The sequence below is a fragment of the Rhinatrema bivittatum genome, chromosome 4 (genome assembly GCF_901001135.1).
Source record: "Rhinatrema bivittatum chromosome 4, aRhiBiv1.1, whole genome shotgun sequence".
Taxonomy (NCBI): domain Eukaryota; kingdom Metazoa; phylum Chordata; class Amphibia; order Gymnophiona; family Rhinatrematidae; genus Rhinatrema; species Rhinatrema bivittatum.
Genome location: NC_042618.1, coordinates 132813788 through 132838749, shown reverse-complemented (window position 1 = coordinate 132838749; position 24962 = coordinate 132813788). Strand labels below are relative to the sequence as shown.

Sequence of the window (24962 nt, the reverse complement as noted above, 5' to 3'; positions counted from 1 at the left end):
AAGTTTGCATGTTTGGGACTAAGGCGTGATGTCTTTGTGCATGGCATCTGCTCAGAGATGCCATCCAGGGCTATCAATCTCCAGCAATTGAGATTTCAGGACATTTCTACCAGAGAAAAGTCAAATTCATCGGTTCCAATACTGAGGGCATTGACATTAAAGAACCCAGCAACTGAAGTGGCTGCTGTAGACATTTGGCAACAAAGGAGCCATTACACACTTCAGTTCCAAAGCATAGGTCAAGGAGTAGGGAATAATCCTGCTGCTATTACTTGGAACTATAGAATGGTTCCTTGGGTTCAAGTTTGGATCAAAGGAGTCATGACACCAAGCACTGGAGAAATTCTTCTAAGCATTGGTCTTGATCTCCATTGGTGCAAGAACCTAAAAATGTGGAAGCTCAAATTATTGTAGATCCATTTTACAAATAGCCATGTCAGAAGGATTTTTTATTCTACTGTAGTCTAACAGTGTCCAAAGGTTGAGTTATCTGCTATCAGTACTTCATCCTTAGCTATCCAGGAGGACTTATTGCCTACTGAGTCCACTTCAGTGTTGGCCTCAGGGAAACTTTGAGAGAGAATGAGACAGAAGGATCTTCAAGGCCATCGCTTGTCATTTCAATAGGTCTAGGTTTGAGTGCCAATATCAAGTGCTTTGACACAAACAATAGAGATTTGAACTGATCCTTGAGACCTTTGCCCTGGCACTGAGGATATTGGTACTGAAGGCGGTTTTTAGACATCAAGACCTCACATTAGCCCTGTCCATGCCGTGTTGGAGCCAGTAGGCTTTGGATAGGGAAGCCTTCTTAGTTGCATGCCAACGCTTGACCCCAGTGACCAAAAAGACGGCTGAGGGGGGATATGATAGAGGTGTTTAAAATCATGAGAGGTCTAGAACGGGTTAATGTGAATCAGTTATTTACTCTTTCAGATAATAGAAAGACTAGGGGGCACTCCTTGAAGTTAGCATGTGGCACATTTAAAACTAATCTGAGAAAGTTCTTTTTCACTCAACGCACAATTAAACTCTGGAATTTGTTGCCAAAGGATGTGGTTAGTGCAGTTATTGTAGCTGTGTTTTAAAAAGGATTGGATAAGTTCTTGGAGGAGAAATCCATTACCTGCTATTAATTAATTTGACTTAGAAAATATCCTCTGCTATTACTAGCAACAGTAGCATGAAATAGACTTAGTTTTTGGGTACTTGCCATGTTCTTATGGCCTGGATTGGCCACTGTTGGAAACAGGATGCTGGGCTTGATGGACCCTTGGTCTGACCCAGTATGGCATGTTCTTAAGTCTTCTCTAAGGCCCTTGCAGGCTATGATCTAGGGTCAGTCCCCCACCCAGACTTCAGATCTGCTTCTGATTTTGAATTCTGAGCAGTCCTAGGATTCCACATCACGATTTGCAGAGAATTATTCTCTTGATCTCCCCTGGATCCCTCTCCTCCACAGGCTAGGAGTATGTCTCCAACCAGAAGACTTCTGCTTTTGTTGAGACAATGGCTTAGGCAGTTCCCTTTAATATAGAGGTAGAGACTGACACTACGGTACTCTTACCTGGCTTTCTCAAAATCTTCAGTGCCCCTAAGTTCATTGCAGTTCCTGTTAACTAACTCCTTCAGGATGTACACAAAAATGTGGGAGATCACATACTGTGTACTTCCTGTGCATAGGAAAGCTTCACACAGTATTGTCCAACTTGCTCCAGGATTCAACAAGCCCTAGTTACCACATCAATTTCTGGTAGTTTAATCTGCTCTGGAAAAGGCCAGGAATCTAAAAGCTCATGCCTCATTGCCTCTTGGATGCAAAGCTCAGGCATTGGACCTCTTTGTGAGAAAGTTCTTTCAGAATGCTATGTTAAGTTCCTATCAGATCTTCATGGCTGATTATATGCAGTCTATTCTGGAAGGGGCAAAGAAATTTTCTGCACAGCTTTAAGAGATGCAAAGAGATTTTGTTCTTCTTTTAAACTTAGGAAATAAAATATGGGAAACATAGTCTGTTCAATCTAAGATGCTTTCAAGATGGCATTGAGAGCCTCTGCCATGAGTATAGGAGCCTTCAGACATTCTTGTAGCTGCAAGCTGCTAGCTTTAGAGAGAATGTGCAGGAAAAGTTTGCAGATGGAGCCTTACAGTGGAAATAATCTCTTCAGAGAGAATTAAAGTAATGGTGGATCAAATCAAAGACCATTGGCACTTCAGAGAGACTGCGCAGTCATCTGATACACCCTCCACCTCACTGAGGTTTTAGAGTGGACCAACAAGGAAATAATTTTTTCTTCCAAAATGCCATTATTTTTCATCCACTCACCCCAGCAACAACAGACCTCCAGATGACATCCTTATAATCGGAGAAGGTCAAGGTCCTGCATAGCATCCCATTCAAAAACAAAATCTGGGTTTTGACTTGATCCACAGCACATACCCAATATTCCAGTCTTTTTTTTCAAAGCAATTATCTGTCAGGGTGACTGAAATTTTACACAAATCATTGGCCCCTTAAAGCTTCCAATAGGTGGTTCCTCCAAATTGTGAAAGAAAGCTACCATTTATGATGATCAAGATTCTCTCCAAATTGCCCTACAGCATCAGGATCTACTGCCAACTGGAGCTCTCCTCCCTTTTATAGGCCAATAGTTGAACCTGTCCCACTGCAGGAGCAAGGGCAGAGCTTTTACTACAAATACTTCTCACTTCCAAGAAGATCAGAGGATTTAGTTTCATCCTAGACCTAAAGACCTTGAATAAAGTGTTGGTGAAAGAAAATTGCAAGATGATTTCCCTGGGCACTGTTCCTCTTCTAAGCAAAGGAGACTTCCTATGCTCCCTGGATTTCAAGGATGTATAGACTCGCATAGAGGTATGTCCCCCTCTTAGGAAGGAGTCCGATTTCTAGTAGTCTTCAGGATTGCCTGTTGCTGTTTTGACCTTGCTTCAGCTCCCATGTGTTTTCACAAAATATCTTGCACTCCTTGTCATGCATTCCCTACTTGGATGATTTGCTGGTTAAAAGTACTTCTCAAGAGAATCTATGCGCAACACTATCCAGGTGCTGGAGTCACTAGGATTCATCATAAATTATCCCAGATCAAAGCTCAGTCCTTCAGTTTGGGACTTGCTGAGCATGTTGGATCATGGGGCCTCAACAGGCCTGGTCTTCCCCATGGTATGTCTCCATATGACACGAGCCCAGTGAAAAGTCCTAGTGAAACTAAGATACTTGGGGACTCTAGCTCAGAAATTCTCTGTCTTAGTGGCTGACCGTGCATAACTATAATTCAGCATGCGCATTGAGTTTTGCTCAACAGAATTTACTTAAAGTATCCTCTGGCTGGCTCATTTGGATGACACTTTGTGAACCAGTGGTCCAGTATAACCTTGGACCAGTGGGTTCTTTTCATCGTCAAGGGTACCAATTGAATCTATTGGGTGTCCCGCCAAATTGTCCTCCAAGCCCATTTTGGGAGCCGGTAGCGCATCAGGAGGTACTGCTAACGGAGCTCTCCTCCCTCTTAACAGCCAGAGCAGTCGAGTCTGTTACACCAGGGTGAAGAGGGCAGTGATTTTACTCCAAGTACTTCCTGATTTCAGAGACAACAGTACTCCTCCATCCAGTCCTAGACTTAAGGGCCTTGTACAAATTTCTCGAAAAAGAAAAGTTTGATATAGTTTCCCTGGGCACATTGATCTCCCTTTTTGCGAAAGGGACAGTCTATGCTCCCTCGATCTAAAGGACACGTACATTCACATCAAGATCTTTCCCAGTCACAGGAAGTATCTCTGATTTGTGGTGCAGAAACAGCACTTCCAGCACCAGGTGTTGCCATTCCATCTAGTGACAGCCCCATGTCTTAACAAAATTCCTGTCTGTGGTAGCGGTGTACCTCTGCAGGCGGGGGTTCATGATTTCCTTATTTGGACAATTGGCTAGTCAAGAGCACATCTCAGGCAGGGTCATCCGTTTCATGTGCTTGACCATCCAGGTGTTGGAGTCATTAGGGTTCGTCATAAACTACCCGAAGTCCCTTCTCAGTCTGTCACCTCGATTGGACTTCATAGGAGCCCTTCTAGACCCGGCTCAGGCCAGGGCCTCCCTGCCTCGTCAAAGGGCCATCACTTTGACCATTGTGGCAGAGATTCAACAGAGCCAGAGGGTGTCAGCCAGGCATATGTTAAGGCTATTGGACCATATGACATCAACCATCCATGTCACTCTCTTGGTATGTTTAAACATTCACAGAGCCCAATGAACCATGAGGTCGCAGTGGTGCCAGGCCACGCAGTACTTCCAGGATTGCATCCTAGTCACCCTGTCTCTCAGGGACTCATTGTCCTGGTGACGGGTATTTTAAAATCTGGAACGGGGGTATCTCTTTTCGAAGAACTCGTACCCAAGTTGTCCCAACCACCGATGCTTCTGCCCTGGGCTGGGGAGCTCATATAGATGGGCTGAGCATCCAGGATCTCTGGTTTGCTCAGAAAAGCTATTATCAAATCAACTTCCTGGAGCTTCAGGCAATCAGGTACGAGTTATGGGCTTTCAGAGATCAGCTGCCCAACAAAGTTGTCCTGATCCAAACTGACAACCAGGTAGCAATGTGGTATGACAACAAGCAGGGAGGTACAGATTTGTTCCTTCTGTGTCAGGAAGCGGTTGATCTGGTCATGGGCTCTGTCCCACAGGATGGTGCTCAGGACCATGTACATGCCTGGGACAAAGAATGGTCCCTGGAGCAGGGGGTGGCAAATCGGATATTCTGCCCTTGGGGAGCCCAGACATAGATCTATTTGTGTCCCCTTGCACAGGAAGGTGCTTGGTTCTGCTTCCTGTATGTCAGATGGCAAATCAGCCTCGGACACCCTAGCCCCTCATTGGGGCTAGGGTCATTTGTACACGTATCCTCAGATTCCCTTAGGGGCAAAGACTGTTTAGAAGCTTCATGAGGACAAGGGTACTATGATCTTCATAGTCCCTTATTGGCCGAGACAGGTCTGGTTTCCACTCCTATGGGAGTTGTCCATTCACAGACTGATCAGTCTGGGGACTTCCCCAGATCTCATCATGCAAGATCGAGGCAATTTGGATGTTGAGAGGTTAATTCTGCAACCATTCGATCTCTGAGGATGTGTCTCGGGTCTTGGTGGCTTCTAGAAAGCCTTCCACTAGAAAGTCCTATGGACTGAAGTGGAGGAGGGTTTCCATGCAGTGTGAGTAGAAGGCCCTAGATCCAGCCCACTCAAAAACTGCTTGATCACTTTCTACACCTGTCGGAAGCTGGCTTAAAAACCAACGTTGTTAGAGTCCATCACGGTGAATTTCGCAGATACCACCATGGTGTAGATGGTGCACCCATTTCTGTACAGTCTATAGTTGTACGATTCATGCAGGGCCTGCATCAATTGAAACCTCCCCAAGGCCTTCCACTATGTCTTGGGACTTCAGTGTTGTGTTAGCTCAGCTGATGAAAGCTCCTTTTGAGCTACTGCGCCCCTGTGACCTGAAGTACTCGACCTGGAAGGTCATATTTTTGGTGGTGGTGGTCACCTCTGCACGCAGGTCAGCGAGCTCCAGGCCTTAGTGACTTATCCAGCTTACACTAAGTTTTTATCATGACAGGGTGGTTTTGCGTTTGCACTCTAAGTTCTTGCCTAAGGTGGTGATGGACTTCCATCTTAACCAGTCCATTGTCCTGATAACATTCTTCCCAGGCACCATTACTACCAAGGTGAATGAGCACTGCACAGTTTCGACTGCAAGCGAGCCTTGGCCTTCTGTCAAGAGTGGACAGAAGCCCATAGACCGTTCACCCAACGTTTTATTTCTTTTGATAGGGATAGGTTGGGTGTTGCCATTGCCAGTTGGCTAGCAAATCGCATCGCCTTCTGTTATGCCCAGACGGGACTGCATCTTGGGGGTCATATCAAAGCTCATTCTGTCAGAGCCATGGCAGCATCGGTGGCCCATTTGCGAGCAGTTCACATGGAGGAGATCTGCAAGGCTACGACATGGCGTTCTCTCCATTAATTCATATTTCACTATTATCTGGATTGGGATGCCCGATGCAACAGTAGGTTTGGCCAGCCTCCCCTTCAGAATCTCTTTGAGGTGTAGAACCCAACTCTCCCTGCCTAGCGCCCATTGTTTGGGTTCAGGCTGTCTCCCCCCTTTGTTACCAACAGCACTGTTGTGCCCATTGACACCTGGCTGGGTGTCTGTTGGTCCCCTTTTGTGTTGGGGAGTAGCCTGTAGCTAGGGATTCACCCAAATGTTAGGACTACCATCCTGCTGGTCCTTGGAGAAATTAGAGATGCTTACCTATAACAGGTGTTCTCAGAGGACAGCAGGATGTTAGTCCTCACAAAACCCTCCTGCCATCCCGCAGAGTTGGGTTTCTCCTAATTTTTCATTTATTTATAATTCTATGTTATAAGACTGGAGAAGGACCCCGTGTGGGCGTGTGGTATAGGGCATATTGGGCATGCTCAGTGTGCCATTTCAGAGTGCTCAAAACTTAAGTTTTTTGTAACAGGGCTCCATCTCATGATGTCACCCATGTGTGAGGACTAACATCATGCGGTCCTCAGAACACCTGTTACGGGTAAGCAACTCTGCTATACCTCTGGTTGCTAAGGCCTTGTTGAAACTCATGATTTTCCCCTACTTAGGAGTTATCAATTGAGCGTTGATCTAGTTGAGCATTTCCCATTACTAATCACACAGGACCATGGAAGAAGTTGAATACACTGGTTCTCAAATTTGGTCAATATAGTCCCAGACCAGTCTGACTGTCAAAGAAATGAAAATATATTTATGTACATTTGGATTAAAAGGTGGGTTAACTTGCATAGTGATTGTGCATATCTTAAAAACCAAACCTGCTTGGAGTCCACAAGCACTGGAGTTGATTACTACTGGCTTAGTATCAGGAATATAAACTAATTTTTGAAGCATTTACATTTAGGGGTAAACAGAAGCATTTTTGAAGTGGGACCAGGGGGGAGGTGTGGGGGAGACAAAGGAGAGCACATGACTTCATCTCAGTATGTGGCTTTGAATTAATTCTGCTATATAGCAGAGGGTTCAGAGAAATTGGTGTTTTTTCTCCAGAAACATGTTTTGCTCAGAAAATACCTGCCATTTTACTCCTGGTTTCCAAAATAGGAGTAGTGATTCTCATGGCATACAGTGCAATACATGAAGGAGTTTGCCATGTATCTTAATATTTGAGCATGTGTTATGATAACATTGCTGCATTCTAGACTTCATACCAATAGTTTGTGAGGGGGTTTTTATTTCTTTTAACAGACCCAAAGGGAAACCTCATTGCTTCTTTGGTGGAGCAGGCCTCTCTGAAACCACATGATTTACAAGTCCATCCAGTTCGTACTCAAATGAAACTCCTCCTGAAAAACTTGGACCAGTCCATCCAGACAATGAGAGACCAGGATGTTAGGCCTGACTATCTGCGCAGCTTTTTTGATTACATTAATACCCTTGCGGCAGTTCTTATACGAAGCCTGAATGCAGAATCTGGTAAGGGATGATAAAAGAAAATTGTTTTAGATGAGACAAAATTACTATAGAAAAGAAAAAAGATGACTAGAGCTTCACTCTAGAGGTCAAATTACTTATGTTGATAGATTTGAATTCAAGAAGGGGGAAATCATTTGTTTACTATCTTCTGTACTACAGCTAGTTGCTGTCTCAAGTCTTCTCCCTTCCAAGCAGGGCAGGTAAAATTCTTCCCGTCTTCTCTCTTCCCTTCCTAGGGTAGCGGAGGATCTTCCTGGTGTGTGGGAAAGGAGAATTGGGCCAGTAGCAGCAGAAACAGATGGTCCATGTGCTTCTAGGGAGTAGTTTGTAGGGATGTTTCCCTCTCCTCTAGAAGCCCCAATAGGTCAGGAAGCTTGCTGCTTGGGTGCAGTATTGTAAGACTAGAGCTTTCCCTTCCTGAGGGGGAGGGAGTGTAATTTTTCCCCTCATCCCTACTGAGTGGCTAATAGGGGGTTACATTTCAGGGGAGAGGAAGAGTCCATATCTCCACTCTTGCATAGTGTGGAGTAGGGAGGAGAGAAAAGGTTTAGTTACATGAGAAATGTTAGAACACCTGCAGGTTTGCTGAGGTGACCCCAGAACATTACATTACATCTTGCATTTATATGCCACCTTACTCAAACCATCTTCTCTTAAGCCTCTCCACTATAGTGGACCAACAGAAGTAAATCTGCCAGTTCAGAGCAAAGCAAGAAGACTATTTTGGTCCCAGCTTAAGTGTTTCTAAACATTGTAATTTTGATCTGAGAGCTCTGTGTATTGCTTTAAAAAGTGCAAAAAGATGTAGGTGGCCAGCAACAAATTGTCATACTCATGCTTCTGTTTTATTTTCTCTGTTCTAGTGAGAGCTTAGTTGTTTGGCTATAGTGTGAGGAAACTTGCCTGCTTGCTTTACCAGAGGATTCAGTTGTAAGCTGTTCCAATGCCTCTGTTTACATTTATTGTAATCCTGTATTGTGACCATCTTTTGGGAAAAGACGGCATATGAATAAATAAATAAATAGGCCAGGGCTCTTCTGCTTCTTTGGGGGAGCTTTGGTTGTAGCTTTCCAACACAAGATCAAGAACTCTGGAAATCTTTAATCATACAGAAGACAATAGTTTATATTCGTTAGTAAAGAAAGATGGAGGCAAACTAGATTTTTACTTCAAAATGGTCTTTGAAAAAATGACACAAACGTAAAGGCAATATTTGTACAGTTCTTTCTTTTAACTCTTGCTAGTTTTCCCTCATGGCTTCCTTAAAAAGAAATCTGCATGATCTATGTTTTATATCTCATAAGAAATTGTGTGATAGTGGGATACTGCTATTAAATAACAGGGTCCCTGCAGTAAGTTTTTAGTTTGGGTAATATGGGTAACTGAATAACTTGCAGTTTCCTTTCCAACTACTTGCTGTCTGCCAGAGGAGGTTCAAAACAGATTCACAGCTATCCTAGCCAGAATTGTTTCCTCTCAGTATCTAATAGAAAAGCATTTTCTCTCAACAAGTTCCTTTCATTGTAGATCAGCCTACAGAGGTGAAAGTTGGCAATCCTTTCATTTTACTCCAGCAAAGACCTTCTCAGTTACTTTCTCAGCTGCTCTTTGAAAGACAAGTTCCTCCTGAGAGGTAAGGCCTAAACTTCAACGTAGTGTCTCTTGTATTTGCCTGGAGAGAGCAGGTGTGAGCAGCAAGGTAGAAGGATTACTGCTGTTGTGAAGAGAAGTTATGGAATATTACACTATTTTATAGGTAATTTCTTCTATTCCAGAATTAGAAACAGATGTGAGAGCTTTAACAAAAAAAAAGAGAAAAAAAAGAAAAGGGTTTTTAGGATATCCCCAGTGAATATGCATGAGTTAAATTTGCAATTACTGAATGTCTATGGTATGCAAACTTATCTCATGCATTTTCATTGTGCATATCCTGAAAACCCAATGGGCGGTGGGGTCCCCCAAGACAGGCTTGGGAAGCCATGAAGTATAGAAACTTCAGTTTGCTCTAAGAACTTAAATACCATTTTGGGTCAGACCACGGTCCATCAAACCCAGCATCCTATCTCTGACAGTAGCCAGTCCAATTCACAAGTACCTTACAGATCCTAAAAAGTACCTCTATTTCTTGTTACTCTCAGGGGGTAGTGATGGCTTTCACTATTCTACCTAGCTAATGTTTTATGGACGTTTCCTCCAGGAACTCTTCCAAACCTCTGAGGGAGTAGACAAAATGAAATGTGATCTAAGAGAGCTTGAGGAGTAGTCAAATGCTTGGCAGCTAAGGTTCAATGCAAAAAAGTTTAGAATCCTGCATTTGGAGCACAAATATTCAAGGAAGTGTTACATAGTGCACATCATTGTCACCTCTCCCCCACTAACTAGGAGATACACCTCAGGGTGACCATGTCTGTTGATCTCCAGGTAACAGTGTGACAAGTTAATGTCCAGAGCCAGAGAGAAGTTAGGGTGCAAAGGGAGATACTTTGCCTAAAATATTGTCACAACAAGAGGCTTCCAAAGCAGGAAGAATCAGGAGAGCATCAGAAGATTTGTTCTGTGAAAGTATGGTTGATGCATGGAATGAACTCCCAGTGAAGATGTGAAAGCAAAGAGTGATCAAAGATTTGAAAAAAAGGGCAATAATCCACAGACATGTTATATTGAAAAGCAAAATGGATATCCAAAATGCTTATTGAAAATGATTTGACAGAACTATAAGTAGAATTGAACAATTTGATAATTGTGAAAAGGTGGCCTAGTGAAAGGGCAGGGACTTATTACTGTATCTGAAATGTAATTTGCCTTGAGCATGTTTTGGAAAGGTTAAATAATTAAATCCAAAATCCATATCATAAAAAGGTATTGCTGTGCTATCCCACAAATTATAATCATGTACCTAGTCCAAAAAATAATGTCCAATTTTATTTCAATCTCAGAATTCAAGAATTCAAATCAAAACAGTAGTAATCCTCCAGAAGGCGAAAACATGGATAATCAGAGGGTCCCTAACTATGAAGTGAGATGAAAGCACTTAAACTGGGGTCCATGGCATTGCACATAAGTTGTTTAAAACATGGGAAGATCAATGCACCTCTGTGGTGTACTCTATTGAGGCATCACATAAGTTTTCAGACTGTAGATTTTTTTTGTGATCGATTCTGCCCCAGCCCATCCTAGAGGTGAAACCAGAGAAAACTTGCTAAGACAGGAACAAAAATGGATTTTTGAATTGGAGTTTACAACCAGCAGGTTTGAATTTTGACATGGATTGGGGACAATTCTTTTAAATTAAAACATTGGGCATGAGCAATTAATCCCCAAAGGTTTTTTGATTGGTCAGATTAGTGACTTGAAGAGCCCTGAGGCTGTTTGCCAGTATGATGAGGAGACCTATAAAGGGGAAGGAGCCCGAGAATCCGCATCCGTGAGTAAAGAAGATGTTCAGAGATGCAAATTCTTAAGCTCCTTTTTTATCTTCCCTACATAAATTTCTAAATGTGAAACTTTCTATGTGGTCATTTGGATTTACGCTTTCAGCATTCTGAGATGTTTTTGAGATTTGCCAGGCTGTAACACTTGCACATCATGATACTATTCTTAAGGAAAGTGCCATTTTTCACATTATAAAGTTAAAAATATTTACAAAAAGAAAGTTACTATTAAAAAGTCAAAATTATTTTAAAATAGAAAGTCACTTAAAAAATAAGAAAGTAAGCCACCACTGAGATTCATCGGAGGTTTTTAAACTAACGATGGTGCTTTGTTTCAATAAATCACAGGCAGTCATTGCTGAGATTAGGCATCTTAAGTTTTTCCTCCTAGAACAATTAACATTCTCATGTTGTGTGCCTTATATTCAGTGGCATACCCAAACAGTAGCACTCCACTAAATATTCATGATAGTTTATCTGGCTAACTTTAGCTGGATAAAGTGTATGCTTGCCATGCTGATGAATATTGAACTTTGTGTTTATGTATATTTTGCTTTCCTGCTTGTGGAATCTATTGGCCAAATAAGTTTTATGGTTGCCATTGGCCTCTATCTTTCTGTCACATTGTCTTTGAAGCTTGCTTCAAAGGTACTGTGCCACTTTCTGATAAAAACTGTTGACCAAATGGATTCTGGAGTTTTTTTTTTTTTTTTTTCACAATTGGCACCTACCCATTGCATTTTCACTCATCTGATTAACACTTAATTTGATAATATGTGAGTTCCCTGTACGTACCAGGATCAGTCCAGACCGTGGGTTATGTCCCCCTTCCAGCAGATGGAGTCAGAGCAAAAACTGAGAGGGCGGTCCCTCATAACTGGTGCGCCCTCTGTAAACCTTCAGTATTTCTCTGACTCCAGCAGATGGCAGTTGCACCTTTGGTTCCCCAGTTCATTTAGAGGATAGTTTATAGAATTTCTTTATTCTTTGTTTTCCTCTAATTCTTTCCTTGGATGGATCATAGTTATAAAGTTTAAAACAAAAAAAAAAGCGTGTGTTCAGCTTCTCTGGAGACTTGCAGGCAGAACTTTGTTTTCAGTGACAGATCTATCTTGTACATTCCATCTTATGTTATTCTGTTGTTTTGGGGGTAAGTGTTTACTTATTTCTTACAGCCAGTATTTCAGCTGCCTTATGGGTGAATGTTGGTGGTCCAACCTCTGCCCCCCGACCCCCTGCTGCCCTGAGATGCCGTTTCTTCCTCGGGGCAGCCTAACAGTTGCAGAGATGCGCCATTCCTCTGATTGAATGGGAGAGCGGGTCGTTTCTGACAGGTAGCAGCGCTGAATTTCTTGTTCCTGTGAGGAGCTGGGTGCAGGGGAAAGGGTGGTCCAATCCCTTCCCTGTGGAGACCCCTGAGAAGTCTCATACCTCAGGTTTCTCGTCAGAGAAGTAAAATCCCTCTGTCACTTTAACATCCCTGAGAAGTCTCATACCTCAGGTTTCTCGTCAGAGAAGTAAAATCCCTCTGTCACTTTCACATCCCTGAGAAGTCTCTGGTCTCTTGTTGTCAGAGAAGTAAAATCCCTCTGTCACTTTAGGCTGTCTGGAGGGGAAAGGAAAAAGAGGAAAGGTTTTTAATTTTTATTAATCAGTACCCTATACGGGGGAAGGAGCGGAGAGCAGTTCTCTCTCTCCCGCTCACAGCAGCCGGGCATAGAAGGTCTTTGCCGTTCCCGTGGCAACTCCTCACCCCCCCCCCTCCCTCCCGATGCCTCAGTTGCCATTTTGTATCCACATGTGGAGAGCCAGCCTGCTGCACCTGTTTCTTTGCCAGATGGGGGAAGGGAATTCTCATTTTACTACTTATTTTGTACTTTTATTGCACCTAATTTAAGCCCTGTGCAACTGGCTGACCTAGAGCCTGCCTCTCCTCCCAATGCGGCCTCTCCCCCAGGGGGGACCTTAAAGAGACAGCAGGTCTTTTCTTCTAAGTTTGTGATTTTAATGCACAATGCTTTTTTTAGAAGCGGAGGCTGAATGGCAGGAGGGAGGGACTTATACCAGCAAAGGTCCCCAGGCCATCAGGGGTGTTGGCTCCCTCTAGGGGACAGTCAGGACGGACAGCTGTTAATTCCTCGGGGTCTTTAGCTCCTAATCTGCCAGACCCTGGGTCGAGGACCTTCTCCTTGGGGATGCAGACGGGACATTGGACCCTCAAAGGAGGAGGTCATCCCTGGGTCACCATTACAAATGGGCAGAAGGATCCAGGCCTAGAGGAGCTGTAGCTGCATCCTCTGAGAATTCCTGATGCTATAAGCAGGACCTGGCTGAAGAGAGAGATATGCTGCGGTCTGCACCACCACAGTATAGCTCCTGACACAAACTGATGGCTTCCTCCTCCTCTTGGGTTCCCCAGAATACTCATCTCCAGGGGTACTCCTATTTGGAAAACAAAACTTGGAGAAACTGGTAAGACTTGGGTGAAACCAAGCCCAAAACCTCCTAGAGGACAGAAAGTGGCTGAACGTGCATGGGTTTAGAAGATAGCAGTTCAGACAACAACATAAGGGTAAAGTGATGGGCTTGGCATCAAAGTACATATCAAGAGGTACATTTCAATCCTTTCACAGGGCCAAGAAGCCAAGAACAGACACATCTGTGCTGCTGCAGTTAGCAGTTGCCTCCCACAGTGATGTTGTGTGGCCCCTCCATTGGTATTACTAGTAGGTTAACACCTGGCATGGTATTACACAGAGTGGGCCCAGAACATGATGGACCAATGGGTCCTGGGTATAATTTCAAGGGGACATGCACCCGAGTGCATCTCCCCACTGCCATATATTTTTATGATGTCTTCCTGCATTTCGCAAATCAAAAGGGACAAAGTAAGAACAACACTGCAAAGATTATGGGACTTGGAAGTGATACTTCCAGTCCCACCTTAAGAATAGAGGCAAAGAGCCTTTTCAGTTTATTTTGTAGTACCAAAGGAGGACTGAACCTTTCGGCCCATCCTAGACCTAAAAGGGGTCAACAGGTGTTTGAGGGTACCCTACTTCAGAATGACGAGCCTCTGCTTGGTCATGGCACAGTAAGAAAAGGAGAATTTCTGGTGTAATCTGATCTGGCAGAGAGTCATTTCAAGGTGTCTTTTGCATCGTTGACCTTCCCAGGAGAATTCTGCAGGGCTGCCACTTGTTCATTCCTGTATTCATTTTCCATGCACTACAGCTTGGATTTACAGGTAAAGAAGGAAACTGTCTTTGGGACTGGGATTCTTAGGGCAGCCCTGTCTTTCTCCCACCCAATCTAAGGGATAGCTTTGGTATCTCCCAAGCGTAATGGACTGCTCTAGCAAGCAAAAAGGAAGGTAAAATTGTTTTTGTGTTTTTATATATATAAACTGTTTATTGACGAGGAAGAAATAGCATACATACAATAAATGTCTGCCACAATTCAACAAATAATTTTCGCAGAATACAGATATGTATAAATGTATATACAAAACAACTATACTTCAGTAAGTTCTTTCATGAATTTTCATCTTTTTCCCCCTCTCATATCATTCATACACCATTCATACCTCAGCACAGTGATACTCAAGGTATCAAATCAATTATGTTTCCAACAAGTAAAATTGTTGTTACCTGACAATTTTCTTTCCTCAAGTCCTGCTAGCCAAGTTTAGGCCTTATCCAGGAATTCAGGGGCCATAAATAGAATTGTAAAGACTAACTCTCTCTCTCTATCTCTCTCACCCTTTTCTTCCCTCTTCTTCCCTTGAGGGACCTAAAAAAAATTAAAAGGTGCAAAGAGAAAAGTGTTAAAAAAAAAAAAGGGGGGGGGGGAGGGGCAAAGAAGGGGTTTTGTCTGGCTGCTTTGGCAGGAGGCTACTGGCAGGGGCCTGCCACCACTCCTCTTTATGAACAGTAGTGAGGTCATGGAAAGGTTGTTCCCTCTTTCTCAGATAGCTGAGGAATGGGGAAATTCCCAAGTGTAATAGATTGGTCTAGCAGGACTCAAGCAAAGAAAATTAGCAGGTAAGAACAATTTTACCGTATTACACCATTTTGTGGAAACTGGAGAGTTATGCATTCCAGGTCTCATTTTGGGATACGAGGCAGATTAACCTGTTTAGTCCCAACTGCTAGAAACTGTGGAGTACAGCAAGCGTTAGCCTGCCACCTGCCTGTTAGTTTAGGGATTGCAAGGGGAAGAAGGTCTCAGGGCAAAATTAGAAATTTCAATCGTCACAAAGATCCCCATTTTACCACAGATGGCAATTAGGAAGTCAGTAACCTGCCAGGTGAAGGGGTGAGTTATTGGAAATCACCATAGCATTTGGTCCATGTATGGGAGAGTATTTAGAAAGCAAAAAATAAGCAGGGTCTTTATTGAGAAGCAAATAGGAATAACTATAAAGAGAAGTTTTGGAGAATAATTTGAAAAGAAAAAAAAAAGTATGTTGTGTCTTGGAATGTGCCCACTAAGTTTGTTCCTTTTTTTGTTTCATTTCATAGGTTGTCTTCACTTTTGAAAAAAGAAGAGTTGAATCTAAGTGTGCAGCAGGTTATCATAAGCTACTGCTGTGAGCCACTACCACTGTGCAGCAGAAGCACCAGTCTGGCTCACTCCCTCTCACTTAACATTATAAGCTCAATCCAGGAGTGTGTGCAACTCTGTTTGCCTGATGCAGAGATTCTGATCCCAAATCCTGTTATGGATACAGCAGAGAACATTACCAGCCCAGTGTCATCAATGCCTGCTGACTCCAACCAGTATACTCTCACTGCTTCAGTGTTGGACTTCCTGAAATCCCAGTCCAAATTGATTGCAGCTCTTGCCTGTCTGAGTGCATGCAGAGTGCAGAGGGCTCCCAAACTGAGCCTATCCTGGAAAGAATTTAGAGGGAGCAAAAGAGAACCCTCCTTGGACATGGAACAGATTTCCAAGGAATGCGAGATCTTACTTCAGGAGTTTCCAATCTTGCAAAGCTTCCTCATGGTCATGTCTGAGCCTTTCCGGTGTGTCCTGGAGGAAGAGAGCAGCTCTGGCAGTGCGTTGTGTGGCAAGCCCTGTGTTTCTCTAGTCATCTCAGGGCTGAATTCTTGCACAGCTATTGATGTTTTGACACAAGCTTTTCAGCAAGCTGTCATGGCCAGGGATTGGTCTAAAGCATTGATGCTCCTAGATCTGTATGGGCATGATATTAATGAATTTTCTAATGTGAGAGATGCTGTGCTCTGCTGCGCTGCTGCTGAAGGTAAATTGTTTGACTTTGCATGTATGGTAAAACCACTTCACCATTGGTGTAGTACAAAGCAACCAGAATTATGGAAGATGTGAAAGCTCTAGGCTTGGAGAATGCCTGCTTTGAGTACATTAGAGAGTTGACCTCACTGATTTCTTTTCTTGAAATTTTTGTAGTTTGCATTAAGAAAGAAATAATAGCATTTGTGGAAAAATCACAACCTAGTCTGGGGGGGCCTATCTTGCTGCTTCTCAGCTCAGCTGGATTAGGTGAGCAGTGTTGGCTGCACTTATAATATCTAGGATAATAAGTTTGCCAGGGTAAAGGGTGCAATTTTGCTGTCCATAGCTCTTGGTTGAGTGGTCATCAATGTGACACTTGGATGGTAGAAGAAGGGAGGAGAGGTATCTTCAAAGGATATTAATGAAACAAGAGAGTTAGGGCATCCCAACAGAGAGGTTCCAATAAAAGCAAAAGTAGTCCATGTGCCTATAAGTAAAGAATCACCTAAGCTAAAGGATTTCAAATTATCCCTATTAACTGAAAAACAGGATGTTAATACAAAGAAAGAACACACTTTGAAATGTCTGTATGCCAATGCCAGAAGTCTGAGGAAGATGGGAGAGTTAGAATGTATAGCAGTGAATGATGATATAGACATAATTGGCATCTCAGAGACCTGGTGGAAGGTGGATAACCAATGGGACAGCGCTATACCAGGGTACAAATTATATCGCAGTGATAGGGAGGATCAACTTGGTGGGGGATGGTGCTTTATGTCGAGGAAGGCATAGAGTCCAACAGGATAAAGGTCTTACAAGAGATTAATTGCACAGTAGAATTTTTATGGGTAGAAATCCCGTGTATGTTGGGTAAGAGTATAGTGATAAGAGTATACTACTGCCCACCTGGCCAAAATGATGAGCTGCATGATGAAATACTAAGAGAAATCAGGGAAGCTAACCAATTTGGCAGTGCTGTAATATTGGGAAATTTCAATTACCCCAGTATTAACTGGGTAAATGTAACATTAGGACATGTTACAGAGGTAAAGTTCCTAGATGAAGTAAATGACTGCTTCATGGAGCAAATTGGTTCAGGAACCTCCGAGAGAAGGAGCTATTTTAGATCTAATTCATTGTGGAATGCAGGATTTGGTAAGAGGTAACAGTGGTGGAGCCATTTGGCAATAGTGATCATTACATGATCACATTTGAACTAATGACTGGAAGGGGGACAATATGTAAATCTACAGCTCTAACACTAAATTTTCAAAAAGGAAACGTTGATAAAATGAGGAAAGTAGAAAAAACCTGAAAGGTGCAGCTGCAAAGGTTGAGTGTACAACAAGCATTGTTTAAAAATACCTTCCTGTTCATACCCAGAGCAGTCCAGACAAGTGGGTTTTGCAATCCTACCAAGAGATGGAGGCAGAGAGCAAAACTTTGAGACACTGCTACATATTCGAGTGCCACCCTGCAGTCCCTCAGTATTTCTCTATCTCCAGCAGATGGTAGAAATGCAATCCTGCAGTCTGTTTAAAAAAAAAAAAAAAAGTAAAGAAGGTAGAATTTGATGCACTGCCCTGTGAGGTGTTAGGTACCTTTGTGGACCATCCTTCAGGTGGAGCCGGGCGGGTGGGGGTTTTCCTAACTCTGTCTGGCTTTAGCCTGCTACTTCTGGAGGGACTGTTAACTAGGGGATTGGCTCTCTCATTCTACTGTTTCTTTGAGTAATTAAGTTTAAAAAAAAAAAAAAAGGGAGCTTGGCGGCAGGGGCTGTTTTTCTTCAGCAGGAGCTGTCTGTGCTGAAAAGAGGGAGACGTTGAGCTGCTGTGGCCACCGGGGGATCTGGGGTGCTGACAGGTCGCTCAGGAACGTTTCTTCACCGCGCACCAAGTCAGGCCTGTGCAGTCCCGTGGCTCCGAATGTGGTCCCTGACGAGGGCCACCAGATCTTCGGGGCCCATGACAGAGGTCCTGGGGGGGACTAGAAGGGGGAGCCATCTGAGGATCACAGGTAGAAGACTGCGAATTCCAGGGCGCCCAGGGACTCTCCTCTGGCTCTTTCTCCCATGACACAGTCTGCAGCGTGAGACCTTAGCCTGGGAGGAGAGTCAAACGGGAGTGGGCTCAATGAGGACACCGAAGATCCAGAGGAGTTTTCACCGGATTTTGTTCTACTCCTCATAAGGCCCTTCTGGCAAGTAAGAGGGCAGGAGGGAAGCGACCCAGGGAATGACAGCTGCCATGTCTTTCTAAGAGACCTAGGGAGGTCTTGTCGAGAGGTTCAGGTGGTTTGTTCAGATGTCTGGGTATGGGACATAGTTTGGGAACTAAGCGTGGTCCAAGGAACTTGGGCGGTTTGGATAAATCTTAGGAAGATCCTGCAAGTGCCCCTTCAGGGGGTGATCCCAGTGGGGTGGCTTCTGATGTGGACCTAGATGCTGATCTGAATACAGACAAGGATAACCCTGATTCAGATAAGATGCCTGTGGCAGAGGTAGATGACCCGAGCATCGTCCGCCTGTTTAGAAAAGAGGAGCTGCATCCCCTGATTCCTTAGGTTTTGGAGGAATTTGGGCATCAAGGACAAGAGGAGTCAGACAATAAAGGAGTTAATCCAGTCTTGGAGGGACTGGGGAGTTCTCTTAGTGTCTTCCCGTTGCCTAAGAAGATTCAAAATTTGGTTAACTGGGAATAAGATTCCCCGGAGGTATGTCTTAAGGTGGTCTTAAGGTGGGCAGGATGGAAGAGACCTTAGACCTGTTGAAGCTGCCGAAGGTAGATGTGGCAGTCTTCACCATCACCAAGAAAACAACTATTCCAATGATGGGTTCAGGATTGTAGGCTGGAGATGCAGTTAAAATGTATGTTTGAGGTTTCTGCCTTGAGTCTCCGGGTGGCGATCTGTGGCAGTCTGTTGCAGAGGGCTTGCTTATGCTGGGTGCAGAAGCTAAAGAGCAGAGTTCTACACAATCCAACAGCTCCATGCTGTCGGCATGCTTCGAAGCTTGAGTGGTTTATGTGGCGGATGCACTGTATGATTTGGTGCGTATGTCTGCTAGAAGAATAGCTTCGGCAGTGGCATCTCGCAGACTTTTGTGGTTATAAAATTGGTTGGCAGACACATGGTCCAAGTCCCAGCTGTGTAATCTCCCCTTCAAAGGGAAACTCCTGCTTGGGGAGGATCTGGACCAGCTGATGAAGAGTTTGGGAGAGCTGAAAGGGAATAGATTGCCTGAGGATAAGAAGAGTGACAAGAAGAGTTTCTCTGCCTGTTCCCGATTTTGGGATACAAGATGGTTTTGTTCAGGCAAGAGTTCCTCGTCGTTGGGACAGCATTTATAATAATAAAAGCTGCTGGCTTTTTTCTCTTCTGCATTTATATATCCCATCACGTAATCTCAGCTCCCAAAATCAGTTACTCCTTCAGGTGCCTTCCCCTAGATCCACTAGACTAGCAGTCACTTGAACGTTCATTTTCAATTGCAGGTCCCATTGCATGGAACGCCATACCTCTTTCACTAAGACTGCTCTCCGATCCCAAAAAATTTTAAAAAAGCATTGAAACTTTATCTCTTTAGACAAGCGTTTAGAGATCTTTGCGAATCCCAGCCTTAATCTGATACTTGTTTTGTTGTTAGTTCTTCTATATGATGTATTTTTACTTTTTTATACTTTTAATGTATTAGCTTTATATTTATTTTTGTTTTAATCTTGTTTTATTCTTTGATTATTTATGAATGTACTCTTCTAAACCACCCCAAACTTTGGAGAACGTGGTCTGTAAATAAATTTAAATAAATAACTGTCGTTTTGGGGTTCCCGCAGATCCTCCGGAAAGTCTGCCGGTCAGAGGACCGGGGAGGAAGTCAATACAATGAAGCCAGAGTGGTCCATTTCTCCATGGAGGCTGTGGGAGGAAGATTAGCCCACTTCTATGGGGAATGGACCAAGGTCACCTCGGACCAGTGAGTTCTGGAGGTGATAAGAGACAGTTACACCTTAGAATTTTCACGTCCCATCAGGGAGGCCTTCCTAGAGTCCCATTGTTCATCTCAAAGCAAACATGAGGCAATGCGGGATATGCTGTGGGAGTTGCTAAGATTGGATACAGTTGTTCCAGTGTCTCTGTCCATGCAAGGATGGGGGAGGTACTCAATTTATTTTGTGGTTCCCAAAAAGGAAGGCACCTTTTGACCCATTCTAGAGCGCAGAGGGTCAGTGTGGTCCTGCAGGTTCCGCATTTTCGCATGGAAACTTTGTGCATAGTGATAGCAGTAGTGCACAAAGAAGAGTTCCTAGCATCGTTAGAACTAATAGAGGCCTACCTGCATATTCCCATTTGAGTGGATCATCAGAAGTTTCTGAGGTTCATGGTGTTGGAACAGCATTTTCAGTTCAAAGTTTTCCCATTCAAGCTGGCCACAGTGCTGCGAACCTTCACAAAGATGATGGTGATAGTGGCGGCAGCCCTGAGATGAGAGGGGATTCTGGTTCACCCGTTTCTGGATGACTGGCTCATCCAGTGAAGACTAAGGAGTGCAGTCGCTCAGTGCAGCAGGTTATGGACAGATTGTGATTGCTGGGTTGGGTAATAAACATGACTAAGAGCCATCTGGTTTCAGCCCAATCACTGGAATATCTGGGGGCACTTTTTGATACTCAGAGGGCAAGGTGTTCCTGACCTCATACAGAGTGACAAAGTTGCAGATGCAAGTGATGTGCCTGTTATATCTGCCAATACCCAGAGCCTGGTATTTGCAGGTTCCGGGTTCCATGGTGTCCACGTTGGGTTTGGTACCTTGGGCCTTTGCTGACATGCAGCCTTTACAGAAGGTGCTCTTGTCCAGGTGGAATCTGTTGTCAGAACAGTATCAACTGCCTTTACCGCTACAGGGGGAGTCCAGGTCCAGTTTCTCATGTTGGCTGTTGTATCACAATTTGGAGAAGGGAGTGGATCTGGAGACTCTGGACTGGGTGGTGGTGGTTACTACAGACACCAGCCTCGGGTTGGGGGGACGGTCTGTCAGGGACGGGCGGCCCAAGGTCTTTGGACCCTGGCTGAGACAGCCTAGTCAATTGCCTAGAGATGAGGGCGGTTCGCAGAGCCCTGGAGGTGTTCTGACCTTGGGTCAGGGGTCGGATGGTAAGAGTCTTTTCCGACAATGTGACAATAGTGGCATACATCAGTTGTCAAGGAGAGGGCGAAGAGTCGCACAGTGGCTCTGGAGGCCCAGCAACTCTTTGTGTGGGCGGAACTTTTCCTTAAGGGAATAGCAGCTTCTCATGTCATGGGAGTGGGCAATGTGCAGACAGACATCCTCAGCAGGCAACAGTTGGATCCGGGGGAATGGGAGTTATCCCTGGAAGTCTGGAATCTCATTTGTGACAGATCGGGCAATCCCCAAGTGGACGTCATGGCCACACAAGGCAATGCCAAAACGTCCCAATTCTTCAGTCGGAGACTAGAAGTCTGGTCGGAGGGAATAGATGCACTGGTGTGCCCATGGCCAAGGGGAGTTCTGCTGGATGCATCTTGCAGTGCATAGTGGTGCATCCGGGGAGGGTGGTTCTGGTGGTGTTGGAGTGGCTGCGCCAGCTGTGGTTCGTGCATCTGGTGCATCTCATGCTGGACTGGCCTTTCAGATTGGTCCATGTGCCAGGGGTTCTTTGACAAGGGCCCATATTCTCTGATCAGGAGGATTACTTTTGTCTCATGGCTTGGCTTTTGAGAGGTGGCAATTGCGACTAAAAGGATATTCAGAACCAGTAGTTTATACCTTGCTCCAGGCTAGAAGGCCGCCTACTTCTCTGGCTTATGTCAGGGTCTGGAAGGTCTTTGAACTTGGAGTTTGGAGCAGTGACTGGATCCACTTGGTGTGGACATTACTCACATTTTGGCCTTTTTACAACAAGGTTTATCAAAGGGCTTGGCCTATAGCTCGCTCTGCGTGCAGGTATCAGCTTTGGGTTGCCTTTGGGGCAATATGTGGGGGAGCGCCTTAGCCTCTCACTCTATCATTCATTTTCTGAAGGGCGCTAAGCATTTGTGTCCTCCAGTGCATAAGGTTTGCCCTGATTAGAGTCTTATTTTGGTTCTGAAAGTGCTCTGAGGGCTTCCGGTTGAGCCCTTGTGAGGAGCTTTGCTAAAGGACTTGTCCTTAAAGACAGTGTTTTTGTGGCCATTTGTTGGAGCTACAGGTTTTGTCCTGCAGAGATCCGTTCTTGCATATTTCTAGTCAAAGGGTTATGCTGTGTACAGTTCCATCCATTTTTCCAAAGGTGGTGACCTCTTTTCACGTTAATCAGATGGCTGAGCTGCTGGCCTTTCCGGAGTGGTTTCGAGATTAGCCGCAGTCTAAAGAACTTCATCTTGGATGTGCGCTGGGTTCTGTTACGGTATCTGAAAGTCATTAACAGCTTTTGGCAATTGGATCATCTCTTTGTGTTCGGTGGGACAAATAAAGGAGTCAAAACTTCTAAAGCCACGATTTCCTTTGTCTGAAAGAGCTAATTTGTTTGGATTATATTTGTAGAGGTTGAGAAGCACCATAGGTCTGTGCGTGCATTCTGCAAGAGTGCAAGCTGCCTCCTGGGCAGAGTGTCCATTTCACCTCAGGAGATATGCAGAGCCGCGACGTGGTCTTCGTTTCATTCTTTCACTAGACATCACCGTTTGGATGTTCAGGCGCAGGAAGTTGCCACATTTGGTGAAAGTGTATTGCGTATGGGTCTTTCAGGTTCCCGCCTAGTATAGGAGTGCTTAGGTACATTCCACTTGTCTGGACTGATCTAGGTATGAACAGGAAAGGAAAATTGGTTCTTAACTGATAATTTTGATTCTTCTAATATCACAGATCAGTCTAGATACCCATCCCCTTGCTGCCGAAAGACTGAATTTTCTGTTTGTATTCTCAGATTGTATCCGCAAATTGTAAATAGATTGAACTGCTGATATTAAGTGGTTATTAGTTCCTTGCTAGGAAGTGGGAGCTTCAATCCTACTTTAACTGTTCGCCCTGGATGGGGGATCAATTTTGTTTACACCTTGGCTTGGGTACAGGTTTAATACTGAGGGATTGCAGGTGGCACTCTTGGATTTGTAGCAGTGCCTCAAAGTTCTGTTCTCTGCCACCATCTGCTAGTAGGAATGCAAAATCCACTTGTCTGGACTGATCTGTAGTTTACAGGAACAAAAATTAGCAGGTAAGAACCAAGTTTCATATCTTAGAAGCGCCGTCCAGATGTATTGCACATTAAGAAAAGTGGAAGAAAGGATAAACGATTACTGGGAAGGTAAAAGAAGCTATTTTAGCCAAAAGAAATCCTTCAAAAATTGGAAGGATCCATCTGAAGAAAATTGGAAAAAAGCATTGGCAAGTTAATTGTAAAACTTTGATAAGACAGGCTAAGAGAAAATTTGAAATGAAGTTGGCTGTAGAGGCAAAAACTCATAATAAAAAGTTTTTAAATATATATGAAGCAGGAAACCTGCAAGGGAGTCATTTGGACTGTTAGATGATCTAGGGGTTAAAAGGGCTCTTAGCGATGATAAAGCCATTGTGGAAAGACTAAATTAATTCTTTGCTTCTGTGTTTACTAATGAAGATGTTGGAGAGATACCAGTTCCGGAGATGGTTTTAAGGGTGATGATTCAGATGAACTGAACCAAATCACAGTGAACCTGGAAGATGTAGTACACCAGATTGCGAAACTAAAGAATAGCAAATCAACTGGACCAGTTGGTGTACACCCCAGAGTTCTGAAAGAACTCAAAAATGAAATTTCAGATCTGTTAGTACAAATTTGTAGCCTATCATTAAAATCGTCCAGTGTAAGCTCGATATTTAAAAAGGGCTCCAGGGGTGACCCGGGAAAGTATAGACTGGTGAGTCTGACTTCAGTGCTGAGAAAAATAGAAACTATTCTAAAGAAGAAAATAAACATATAGAAAGACATTTTAATGGAACACATCCAGAATGGATTTACCCAAGGGAAGTCTTGCCTCACATGTCTGCTACATTTTTATGAAGGGGTTAATAAACATGGATAAAAATGAACCAGTAGATGTAGTGTATTTGGATTTTCAGAAGGCATTTGACAAAGTCCCTCATGAGAGGCTTCTAAGAAAACTAAAAAGTTATGGAATAGGAGGCAGTGTCCTTTCGTGGAATGCAAACTGGTTAAAAGTCAGGAAATGGAGAATAGGATTAAAGGGTTAAGTTTTCTCAGTGGAAAAGGTAAACAATGGCATGCCTCAATGATCTGTACTTGGACCTGGGCTTTTCAATGAATGAGGTGATCACGTTTTCAGATGACAGCAAATTATTCAGAGTAGTTAAATCACATGCGGATTGAGATAAATTGCAGGAGGACCTTGCAAGACTAAAGGTTTAGGTGCTCAAATGGCAGATGAAATTTAATGTGGACAAGTGCAAGGTGATGCATATAAAGAAAAATAGCCCATGCTGTAGTTATACAATGTTAGGTGCCACATTAGGAGTTACCAACCAGGAAAGAGATCTGAGTATCTTAGTTGATGATACATTGAAATCGTCATCTGTGTGCTGTGGCAGTCAAAAAAGCAAGCAATGTTAGGAATTATTAGGAAGGGAATGGTGAATACAATGGAGAATATCATAATGCCTCTGTATCACTCCATGGTGAAACCACACCTAGAGTACTGTGTACAATTCCGATCGCTACATCTCAAAAAAGATATCA

At 43.8% G+C, this 24962-nt stretch overlaps 1 protein-coding gene and 1 long non-coding RNA gene across 3 annotated transcripts in view; one reads left to right on the top strand and one right to left on the bottom strand.

Moving 5' to 3' along the window:
* Nucleotides 1-24962, top strand: part of ZFYVE26 (zinc finger FYVE-type containing 26) — a 269914-nt gene that overhangs the window by 120814 nt on the left and 124138 nt on the right. For both annotated transcript variants that reach the window (XM_029598857.1, XM_029598858.1), the window contains exons 18-20: nt 7322-7549; nt 9077-9182; nt 15504-16246. In XM_029598857.1, coding sequence (XP_029454717.1) covers nt 7322-7549; nt 9077-9182; nt 15504-16246 — 1077 coding nt within the window. The remainder of the gene's footprint in view (nt 1-7321; nt 7550-9076; nt 9183-15503; nt 16247-24962) is intronic.
* Nucleotides 1-24962, bottom strand: part of LOC115090133 — a 49749-nt gene that overhangs the window by 13348 nt on the left and 11439 nt on the right. The window contains exon 3 of the long non-coding RNA XR_003856316.1: nt 12477-12586. This is a non-coding gene — a long non-coding RNA (uncharacterized LOC115090133). The remainder of the gene's footprint in view (nt 1-12476; nt 12587-24962) is intronic.